Genomic DNA, 11,882 nt, shown 5'->3' on the forward strand with positions numbered 1-11,882 from the left:
ATGTTAATGGCCAAATAAAGGTTCTATTTTTAAAAAAAGAAAAATGAAGAAAATTATTAGAACTAGAGTAAATACAGAGCAGCAGTTATATTGAGAAAATTTATGTTTGTGTCTAATAGAACAAATGCTAAAATATAATTATGATAGGAACAATTATTTTGAATAAGTAATAGGCATACTTTTACATACCCTTGGGAAACTGAAATTTTAAATGGAAAATTTACTAAAATGAAGCATGTTATAGAAAATAAAAATGTGTGCTTTTTCATGGTAAAGGAGAGATACTCATCATTTAATACCAGAGAACCGTTCAGGAAGTTCTAATAGTAAATACATACGCTTTGTGTTGGATGACTTAGGAAAGGCAATTGCCAATTAAGTCATGTTCATCATATTGAAGAGCACAGTCATTTCAGGAAAAAAATGTTTGCTTTGGGGAAAAATACTGATTTAATTCATTGCAATAATAAGTTAAAATTTATGTAACATTACTGATGTTGTACTTAATCTTATAGTTTTTGGATGGAAAAACAATTAAAGTAGAACAAGCCAATAAACCATCTTTTGAAAGTGGTGGTAGACAGAAACTGCAACCCCCTGCAAGAAACAGGGGCCATCCAAGAAATCTGAGATGGGAAAGAGGAGGATCTGGTGGAGCAAGAGGGCGTATGTCTCATGGAGGAAACTTTGGTAATGTATTAAAATACAAGGACGCCATAGCACTGAAAAACTGTTAAGTTTGAACATCTAGTAAATCTCAATTTCTATTGCATTGTTAATGAGAAGAATAATCTACAAGAATATATTAAATGAGAAAATTACCATTATTGATAATCAGAATTATTTCTAAGTTGTAAAGAATTGTTGTAGTTATAAAATTACTTACGTGCAAAAAAAGTTCATCATCTTACAGGGAAATGGCTTAAATTTTATTCTTTTTTTTACCATTGTTATTGATGCCTCTTTAACAGTTTTTCTACACAATTCATTGCTGTTGATCATACATTAGAATTTTCCAATTTTGGCAAATAACTTTATTTAAACTATTAAAAAGACATTTATATACTCTCAGAGTAGTCCTACTGTATTGTAAAAAGTACTGGAGAACTTTGAAGATTACATAACAGATAACACAGTTCAGGGGTGAACATTGTGTATTTTTGGACTGACCTTGTAGTATTTGTCTTGAGCATGTATGTGCAGACAACTCTATGCAATTCTCCACTGTCATTTTGATATGGTGCTTTTGTTCCTGGGTTCTGTTGTAATAAAATTTGCATTTTGGAAAAGTTGCCTTTGATACAGATGTAAAAGCCTCTGTTTTGTATGTATAATTACATATATGTACATACATATGCATGTTTGTGTGTGTTAGAGAACAGTGAGTTACTGCAAATGGTATTATGAAATATTTTCAAAGAAGTTTTTACTTGGTAAGAAAGAAGGGAGGCACTTTCCATTCATAAACTTCCATATATCTAACAAACTTTGTCTCCTCTACTAACAATAACCAATCTTGAAAAATAAAACATTTCACTTCTGTTTTTGACAACCAGATGTGTGATTTTTTAGAAAATATTTTTAAAAGTTCTGTTACAGGGTGTGTTCATTATAAGATCACACAGTTCTGTTATTTTCTCAGGAGATGAGAAAAGTTTACTAGCTCATATTCTGCAAAGTGTACTCTCCCAAGTGTAACTGGAATATATCTGTAAACATTTTTCTAGTTCGATAAAAAGATTTCATTACTTACCATGCATTCTTAAATACTATTAGAGTTGAACAGAACATAGCCTTTTCCTTGAAAAATTAACAGCAAAGGTTGATCCTTGAACAAAGCAGATCTGTGTGGATTCACTTAAAAGCAGGGTTTTTTGTTTTTACTCCAAGTAAATATGTACTAGGTTACTAAATGATCCAAGGTTGTTGGAGAAGTTGCATTTTTTCCTATAAAAGGAGTTTTTTATATTTTTAGGTGCATATTTTTTATTGTTTTGACATAACACCTATTGTGTTACATTTTTAAAAGCTTTTTTGACACCAGAATTGTATGAATTATTTTCCTCCCAGTGTGTTTAAAATTTTATTTTATCCTGGTTTTTCTCCACCTCCTCTATTCTCTTCAGACTACTATCACAGCAGTGGTTCTTTAATCATTTCATAAATTTTTCAAACTGACTGAATTGTACTAACTGATGTATCACATGAGGAAATAGTTTTATTGGTTTGGACAAATACAAATGCTGAAGGCAATGGTAGTTCTTTATTAAAGATCTATAAACAGTAAGCGAAACTTAAACTTTAAGAATGTTTACTCTACCTAAAAAATTGCATTGAAATACAGGTGATAATGGATATAGTCTCAACACGAGCTCTTCAAGAGGACCCTATCCAGTTAAAAAAGGACCATCTTCAAGATGTCAAGGTCCTTCTCCTAAAAGATCTGCTCCTTCTGTTCAAGGGCGAAGCAGTAGTGGAATGAGAGGACGAGGTAAACGTTATATAATATAGAGACTATTGTTTCTGAGTAGTTAGTAAACGTGAGCTATTTAAAAATCAATCCTTAACTTTAAGAAGCAAAATGAAAAGAGAATTACATGGACATGTTTGTTGATCACTAGTTGATTTGTGGATGAAAAATAATTCTTTAGCATCTAATTATAGATGTGTGGTAGGTGATTAACATAGAAGTGGGGAAGACATTTCTTTTAAATCTATGCTTGCTAGAGAATTCCTTGGGTTTTTTTTTTTTTTTTTTTGAAGTTGCTAACATTTGCTGCTTAGTAGGATTTTTCACGTGGTTTCAAGATCAAGTATTTTCATGAAAACTAATATCCTATGAGTCAGCGATTTGGAATGTAGAGTAGTTTAGCTATGTTATATTGGCTACCTGGTTCATGTAATTATAAACAGTAACTGAAACTTGTCATATTAACTGTAGTTTGGATTCTTAACATATTTTTACATTGTTTGCTCTTGATACAGCTAAAAACTTTGAATCATTATCAAATTGTCATTTTTATGTATAGAATATTAATGAAGCTAAGTGTATTATGGTATTGATTTCAAAATACAAAAGAAGCTTAGAAACCTAAAGTTTCATTAGATTATTAGCCTAGTGAGCAAACAAAACAAGAGAAGTCTGACCACCAGGAATTAGTAAGAATTAGCACAAGAAGTGAGTATTATTTACAGTAAATAGTTTTCCTGTTTTGGAAGAGGTAGCATTTTTCAAATGAGCCCTTTATTGCTAATAAGTAGTTGAACTCAATAGTACTATCATTCGGAAAGGTCAGTAATTCAGGTTGCAGTTTATGTTAAATTTATCAACACTAGGAAAAAATCAACTACTTTGTGATTGAACCTGTGAAAATAGTTTCAAAAAAATGATTAGACTTTACTCAAAGTTTGAGAGATTCTATTACTTGTAATTTAAAGATTATCCAAAATGTACAGGGAGCAGAAGATGTCAGGAAATAAAATGTTCAGAAATTAGATTTATAAAGCAAGCTAAATGTGCATGAATCGGATTTTATAAGTATTTTTTTTCAATTGTTTTGGAGAGAGGAGACACACCAGTCTTTCGAATTTTTCTTTGAAATATTACTCTCAATGCTGAGATACTTATGTAAGCATTTTTTAAATTAAAGGTCCAGTATTGCGGAGAGAAAATTACAGAGGAGGTCCTCGTAGACAGCCAGAGTCTTCTCGGAGAGATAACTATGTGTCACCAAGAGATTATGGTTATGCTACTAAAGACAGGTAAAGAAAAATAAAATACATGAATTTTTAAGTCATAGTTAATTTTGTTGAGGTAAAATGTATCTAACAAAATTTTAAAAGTGAACAGTTCAGTAGCATTTAAAATACTCAGAATTCTGCAACCGCTATCTCTGTTCAGTTCCAAAACATTTCATCACCCCAAAACAAAATCTATAAGCAGTTGCTCCCATTTTTATCCCCCCGTGTCCCTAGGAGACACCCACCTACGTCATGTGTCTGTAAATTTACCTAATCCTGAATATATCATACGTTCACTGTAGCCTGCCAGGCCCCACTGTCCATGGAGTTCTCCAGGCCAGAATACTGTAGTGGGTAGCCATTCCATTCTCCAGAGGATCTTCCTGAGGGATTGGACCCTGGTCTTCCATATTGCAGTCAGATGCTTTACCAACTGAGCCACATGGAAGCCTTAACAATATGTGACCTTTAATATGTGGCTTTTCCATTAGTGTGAGTGTTTTCAAAGATAATCCTTGCTGAAGCATGAATCAGTACTTCAGTTTTTGAGTGGGGGTTAAACTACCATTATATGTATAGTTAACATTGTTTGTTTATCCATCTTTATGGTTAAAGCGTACAAACATTGGAGTACCTGCTTTCAATTCAGAGTGTAAACTCTGAATTGGAATTCCTGGGTCATACAGTATTTTCAGTATTTTAAGGAACCATTCATCTTCTCCATAACTGCACTGGTGGTGCAGTGGCTAAGAGCCCACCTGCCAATGCAAGAGACTCAGATTCAATCCCTAGGTGGGGAAGATACCCTGGATGAGAAAACAGCAATTTACTCCATATTCTTGCTTGAAAAATCCCATCAATAGAGGGGCCTGGTGGGCTACAGTCCACAAGGTCACTAAGAGTCTGACACAGCTTTCTATTTACTGTGCACACACAGGATTTCTGCATGCTCACCAACACCTGATGTTTTATATTAGGGTTAGCCTGTCTACTAGGTGCAGAGTAGGTGTCTCATTCAGATTGAAAAACTTTTTTTCTTCCTAAAAAAATAATGATGTTAAGCAGTGTTTTACATTCTTGTTCATCATTATATATCTTCCTTGAAGAAAAGTATATTGAGATCCTTTGAATTTAAAACTTTTTTTTTCTGTATGAATTCAGTATGAATTCTTTTCATTTATTTTTGTTTGTTTGTTTTAAGTTACTCAGGCAGAGATCCAAGTTCGCGAGACACCAAGAATTATGCTCCACCATCTAGAGACTATGCATACCATGATTATGGCCATTCAAGTTCTTGGGATGATCATTCCTCTAGAGGACATAGGTACTATAAACAATTCTGTTTCTAATCAAATAACTTATGGAAATTTTTTCTTTAACATTAATTCTCTTAAATTTAGTGATCATGATGGCTATGGTGGAAGCCGTGATAGAGATTATTCTGAACATCGAAGTGGAGGCTCTTACAGGGATTCATATAGGAGTTATGGTAAGAGCACAGTTACAACTCAGAAAGGACAGAATTAGAATTGACATGCTAGATCTACATCATTTACTCAAGTTTACTTCTAATTTCTCAGGAAAAAAAAAAAAAGTAATTTCTACCTAATTGATTGGTTTGAATTAGTTTTGATCAGTCATTTAAAATGATATGAAGGGTAATTTGGCAGCTTACATTTTTTAATCACAAAAATTACTGTCACATTTTTAAAAACAAAAGTGCTATTAAGAGTATGAAGCATAGGAACATTATGAAGTTCAAAATTTTAGTCTTTTCCAAAAAATTAATATTTACTTTAAACTGCTGCTAAGTCATTTCAGTCATGTCCGACTCTGTGCAACCCCATAGATGGCAGCCCACCAGGCTCCCCTGTCCCTGGGATTCTCCAGGCAAGAACACTGGAGTGGGTTGCCATTGCCTTCTCAACCACTGGAGGTAAAAAATACTGCTCTTTTTAAATAAATGCGAAAGCCCCTTCACCATGGCTACTAATTCATATCTTCACCACAGAGGCAGATAAAGGCAGTACTTTATAGTCATGTTATAGTAGTAGTGGGAAAATTTTATAATTTTATCAATTATTAATTTCACAGGGGGCTCCCACGGTGCTGTATCAGGAAGAGGTCCACCTCTGAGTTACGGCAGAGGTCGTCACTATGACGATTATAGCAGTACAAGAGATAGAAATGGAGGAGGGCAGAAGAGTTACTCATGCAGCCGAAGTGATACATACTTAAGTGGTCGTGACCGTGGTGGAAGACAAGAACAAGGATTTCCATCCTCCAAGGATAGGGTGTACCCTGCTCCTCATGAGTCATACAGTAGCTCAGGTTATGAGGCTTCCAGGGGAGGTCATGGGGGAAACCGATCTGAAAGAGTAGGCCGAAACAGATACTAAAAATAATACTCACATACCATGTTTTCTTGGCATGGGAAAATTTTGTGTGAGTTTCTGTTTTAATTCATACTTGAGTACTGCTGAAGAAAAAGCATTGGCTTTGGAGGGAAGAGCTGTAAACTTTACCCTCCATGAATTTTCAGATAAATTGAAAAATAGAATTATTCAGATAAGTTGAAAAACAGAGTTATTCAAAGTAATTTCATAGTTGTCTGCTAATTGAAAAATAGAAGTTAAAACATTTTAATTTAATGTCTAAATTTTCAGAGTGTGTTTTGCGAAATGCCACTGTTTATTTTACTGGTGCGTTAAACAAGCGTAAAAACACTTGTTTGGAGGGTGAATTGTGCTGTTTGCTTAAAGTTTCCCTTTGTGTCTTTGCACATGAATGCATTCAGAATTAAGCAATATGGTATTTCTCCATTGCAAGCTGTACCTGCTTTCTATTTAGGTTAACAAATATTACATGCTATTTTTGAAAGCAGTGTATAAAAGGTTTGACAAGTCTCTAAAAAACCTGAAAGTGATGTTTGCGTCTTTACTGAAATGTTGTGTCCAACTTTTTAAAACAATAGTATAAATCAGAAGAAAATTTAGATATATGACTAAAATGTTTAAGTCTAAAGTTAAGTATCAATTTTCTTAGCCATTCAAGTGGCTAATGACAAAAGTGCCATGATTAAAAAGAAAACAATTTGTACCTAAGTTGAGATTGAACTAGTTAAGTATTCTGAGTATGTATCTTAATGAAAGTAAATAGTTCTAGATTTGTTGGAAAGGCAGTGTTTTAAGTAATGATGATTTTAACTTCATTTTGGAGTACTTGATCTAACCCAAAAGTATAGGCTTATCTATAAGGAAAGTTAAGGGTTTTTATAGGTAGATTTAGGTATCAATAATAATACATCAACTTTTTATTAAGAAACAAGTATAAGAGCTGCAGGACAAATGGAATTGGCAAAATTAGTGGAGAGATTTGCAATTTCCTTTTAAAGTAACAGCAAATTAGGGGAAATTTACTTTTTAAAGGTTCAATTAACAATATTTGAGGCAAACTCAGAAGACAGATTAAGAAATTTCTTAGGATTGTTCCAAACGTTAGAAGTCAAAGGCATAGTTGAATACATTTTCAAGACAAAGGATAGTGCATAAAAGTGACATTGATATTTACATGAAGTTCAAGGCAACACTGTCCAGGTAAGCAGGAACAAAGTAAGCAGTAAGTTACTGATCCTAGTACAAAGCTGAGAAAGAACAGGATATTTTTTAAGTAGTTAGATTGGTAACTTCTGAAATTGCAACCAGATCTCAAACTGCTATTTTGATGCTAGACATTATGAAAGCATAACTTTCATTTAGTTGTGCTGTAGTATTTGTGAGGACTGAATAAGAATATAAACTTCCTAGCATAATTTCTAATCATTTCCTGTGAATCCATTATGATAGTGTCTGTATTACCTACCCTGGAAACTTTGAGCAACAGAAAGATCCTTGACAGGATATCTTGTTATAATAGTGACAACATTCGTGAGTATATGAGAATGGCAACCTAGAAAATAATTTCTCCCAAACATTGCTATAAAGATTCTGTTTTTGAGCATGTTAAAGAGTAAACTCTGAAAATTATAACCAAAGTTAAAGGCCTATCCTGTTAAAGTGTTCATTCGACAAAAATGAATTTGTTGTCTGTAGTACAGAGAATAAAAAGTAAATTTCAACTATAACTAAATTTCTCTACAGTTTATGTGTAATGAGTTACTGTTTTTAAAATCAGTTTGACCTGAAGGTTCCTGTAGTTGGCTTAATTTGAAAATGGCAATTAACCCAGAAATGTAAAATTCCCTGTTGAAAATGCTCCTGATGTAAGAAATGTTGTACCTTTCTGTTGACCCTAGCCATTAAACTGGTTTTTAGTAATAAAGAATATCAAGTTGCTTTAGAAACAGTGTTAAAAAACCTGCACAACGAAGTATTCTTCTTCTGTATGTTGATATAGAACTCTGTATCCCAGGCTTTGCTGTGTATGCTGAATATAAAGGCATAATTTGTTTAGTGTTTAGTAACTATGAATTTTAAATCATCTAAAAGTGGAAAAAAGTCCTTGAAACTGTCTTGACTTAAAGGGGTTATCTTCTTGTATGTTGCTTGTTTTTATTTGATGTTTTTGTGTTAGAGAAAACTTTCCATTTGTGATTTTTCATTAGTTCTGTATGTATTGTAAACTTTTAGTACTTTGTGTTAGGAATTTTTATCTTGAAATTAAAGTGTTACATAACTTTCTAAAAGTGTTAGTTTGGCTTTTTATACCTAATCTATTATTTTTTTCCTTACCGTGGTATATGATAGAATTATTTTCATTTCTTAGTGAAACACCAATTTTTCCAGTAAAAACTAGCATAAAAGTTAAAAAGTATGCACATCTTTTTCTCAGCTCTTGTTTCTACTTCTCTTAATGAAATTTTCTGCTATGTATTGCCATGTAGCACATTACTTCGGAAGTAACTCTATTATTGTTCAATTTTATCTTTTATTTTTCTGGCTGTTTCCTTTATATAGTTCCATAAGCCATTGGAGTTTTGACTGACATTGCTTTACATTTATCAATGAATTAGGGCAAAAGTGACTTTAGTGTTTTAGAATTTCCCGCCCATCTTTCATTATATTCAGACTCTATTTAGAACCTGACAGATTCTCACTAAAGGCCCTTATTACACCAGTTGTTAATGACATTTTCCTGTTTACTTGTGTTTGGTTATGCTGGATTTTTTTCGGTGGCAGATTCTTTAAGAGTTAGCCACCTGGAAGCCCTGTTAGCTGCATTCCTAAAGTAATGTTTAATGCTTAGGTTTTGAATGAAATTTTATGTGTATTGCAATTAATAAATGGATGTTCTTTTTGTTTAAAGTTCTTTAATTTAAGTGATATTTTATTAAAAATAACTTACAGTATTCAATTTCCTGCATAAGCTGGCCATCATTTAAGGACACACTTTTATTATTTGGTCTGTATCCCTGCTTTCTTCTTCCACTCCGAGGAATTAAACTTTCAGTTCAGCTCAGTCGCTGAGTCATGTTCCACTCTGCAATCCTATGGACTGCAGCACACCAGGCTTTCCTATCTATCACCCACTCCCAGAGCTTGCTCAAACTCATATCCATCAAGTCACTGATGGCGCCCTACCATCTCTTCCTCTGTTGTCCCCTTCTCCTGCCCTCAATATTTCCTAGCATCAGGGTCTTTTCAGTTGAGTCAGCTCTTCACATCAGGTGGCCGAAGTATTGGAGTTTCAGGTTCATCATCAGTCCTTCCAATGAACACCCAGGACTGATGTGGTTTAGGATGGACTGGTTGGATGTCCTTGCAATCCAAGGGACTCTCAAGAGTCTTCTCCAACACCATAGCTCAAAAGCATCAATTCTTTGGCACTCAGCCTTCTTTATGGTCTTACTCTCACATCCATACATGACTACTGGAAAAGTAACTTTGACTAGATGGACCTTTGTCAACAAAGTAATGTCCCTTCTTTTTAGTATGCTGTCCATCATACCTATCTATCATATGCTGTTTATCATATCTTTCCTTCCAAAGAGCAACTGTCTTTTAATTTCATGGATACAGTCACCATCTGCAGTTGTTTTTGGAGCCCAAGAAAGTAAAGCTTGTCGCTGTTTGCATATTTTCCTCATCTATTTGCCATGAAGCTTGTGGGACCAGATGCCATGATCTTCGCTTTTTGAATGTTGAATGTTAGGCCAGCTTTTTCACTCTCCTCTTTCATGTTCATTATGAGGCTCTTGAATTCCTCTTTGCTTTCTGCCATAAGGGTGGTGTCATCTGAGATTATTGATACTTCTCTCAGTAATCTTTTGACTCCAGCTTATCTGACATTTCATATGATGTACTCAGTATATAAATTAAGCAGAATGACAGTATACAGCCTTGACATACTCCTTTCCTGATTTGGAACCAGTCTGTTCCTTGTCCAGTCCTAACTGTTAACTTCTTTTTTTTTTTTTTTTTTTAAACTTTACAATATTGTATTAGTTTTGCCAAATATCGAGATGAATCCGCTACAGGTATACATGTGTTCTCCATCCTGAACCTTCCTCCCTCCTCCCTCCCCATACCATCCCTCTGGGTCATCCCAGTGCGCCAGCCCCAAGCATCCAGTATCGTGCATCGAACCTGGACTTGCGACTTGTTTCATTCATGATATTTATACATGTTTCAATGCCATTCTCCCATATCTTCCCACCCTCTCCCTCTCCCACAGAGTCCATAAGACTGTTCTATACATCACTGTTTCTTTCTTTCTTCTTTTTTTTTTTTTTAATTTTATTTTATTTTTAAACTTTACATAATTGTATTAGTTTTGCCAAACACAGGGTTATTGTTACCATCTTTCTAAATTCCATATATATGCATTAGTATACTGTATTGGTGTTTTTCTTTCTGGCTTACTTCACTCTGTATAATAGGCTCCAGTTTCATCCACCTCATTAGAACTGATTCAAATATATTCTTTTTAATGGCTGAGTAATACTCCATTAAACTTTGAATTGTTGTAATTTCTGCTAAGTTGTTAAAGGTACTTTTGCTTTTACCTCTAAAAATACTCTCAATTTGGTGACTTCTAAGGTAAACCAGTCTCTCCTATTAATGAAAAAAAAAGTTTCCTACTAGTTGTTAAGCTATATTTGTTCCTTCTTCATGAATAAATAATCTTGTTCCCAGTGAGTTTAAGGTTCTTGCCTTATTGCAAAGAGAATTTCAAGATAGGAAGTTAAGTAAAATGAGTGTTTTAGTTAAGCAAGGGTTTGTCCTTAGAGGGAGAATAGGCAGATAGGTGAGGAGGTGCTACTCAGCACTTCTTTGGTAAACCAGCTATGAAGGGCATACAAACCAAAAGGGGGAAGGATTTTGGAGGTCCTTTCCCTGATTTTCATCCCAGCTCCAGTCTCCTGAGGGGAGGAGGGACCATTGTCTTTATTTAGCTTAAATCAGAAGTGTCATGGTGTTGATGCATGATCTAGTATTTCTTTTTTGCAAGGCTAACCTTTTTGTAATGAAAGCAAAATAAGCAATATGTTACATGTGAATATTGGAGAAGGAAATGGCAACCCACTCCAGTATTCTTGCCTGGAGAATCCCAGGGACAGGGGAGCCTGGTGGGCTGCAGTCCATGGGGTCACGAAGAGTCAGACACAACTGAGCGACTTCACCTCACTTTCACTTTACATGTGAATGAGATTCCTTCCATTCCCCACATTTCTTTGCTGGCTTTGGGACACTTATCATTGAAAACGTGTGAATTCCTGTCAGTCTGGACATTCCTGCTTTTGTCTACCTATGGACCCCTGCTGTTTACAGGACGAATAATTTCCTGCCACATGGCCACTGTCTCCATTTCTGTTCTCATAGCTATCTGCCTGTTGTAACAACTAAAACCTCCTTAGTTTTACTGTCATTTAATTGCATGGTTCAGTTCAGTTTAGTCGCTCAGTCATGTCGGACTCTGCGACCCCATGAATTGCAGCAGGCCACACCTCCCTGTCCATCACCAGCTCCCGGAGTTCACCCAAACCCACATCCACTGAGTCAGTGATGCAATCCAGCCATCTCATCCTCTATTGTCCCCTTTTCCTCCTGCCCCCAATCCCTCCCAGCATCAGAGTCTTTTCCAATGAGTCAAGTCGTCGCATGAGGTGGCCAAAGTACTGGAGTTTAAGCTTCACCATCATT

At 34.8% G+C, this 11,882-nt stretch overlaps 1 protein-coding gene across 1 annotated transcript; it reads left to right on the forward strand.

The window, feature by feature from the left end:
* The first annotated feature begins 519 nt into the window (after positions 1-519).
* Positions 520-6,415, forward strand: LOC104982988 (RNA-binding motif protein, X chromosome-like). The gene is made up of 6 exons (XM_010832456.1): positions 520-690; positions 2,345-2,491; positions 3,651-3,762; positions 4,943-5,065; positions 5,142-5,230; positions 5,836-6,415. The coding sequence occupies exons 1-6, from the start codon at positions 669-671 to the stop codon at positions 6,138-6,140; spliced, it is 798 nt and encodes a 265-aa protein (XP_010830758.1). The 5' UTR covers positions 520-668; the 3' UTR covers positions 6,141-6,415.
* Positions 6,416-11,882: the final 5,467 nt, after the last annotated feature.

The sequence above is a fragment of the Bison bison genome, unplaced genomic scaffold, assembly GCF_000754665.1.
Source record: "Bison bison bison isolate TAMUID 2011002044 unplaced genomic scaffold, Bison_UMD1.0 scf7180017830365, whole genome shotgun sequence".
In the NCBI taxonomy this organism is placed as follows: domain Eukaryota; kingdom Metazoa; phylum Chordata; class Mammalia; order Artiodactyla; family Bovidae; genus Bison; species Bison bison.

Coding starts and splice junctions, on each gene's coding strand:
- LOC104982988 (XM_010832456.1), top strand. CDS start 669: ATGTCTCATGGAGGAAACTTTG. Junction 691..2,344: donor GTCTCATGGAGGAAACTTTG/GTAATGTATTAA, acceptor ATTGAAATACAG/GTGATAATGGATATAGTCTC. Junction 2,492..3,650: donor TAGTGGAATGAGAGGACGAG/GTAAACGTTATA, acceptor TTTAAATTAAAG/GTCCAGTATTGCGGAGAGAA.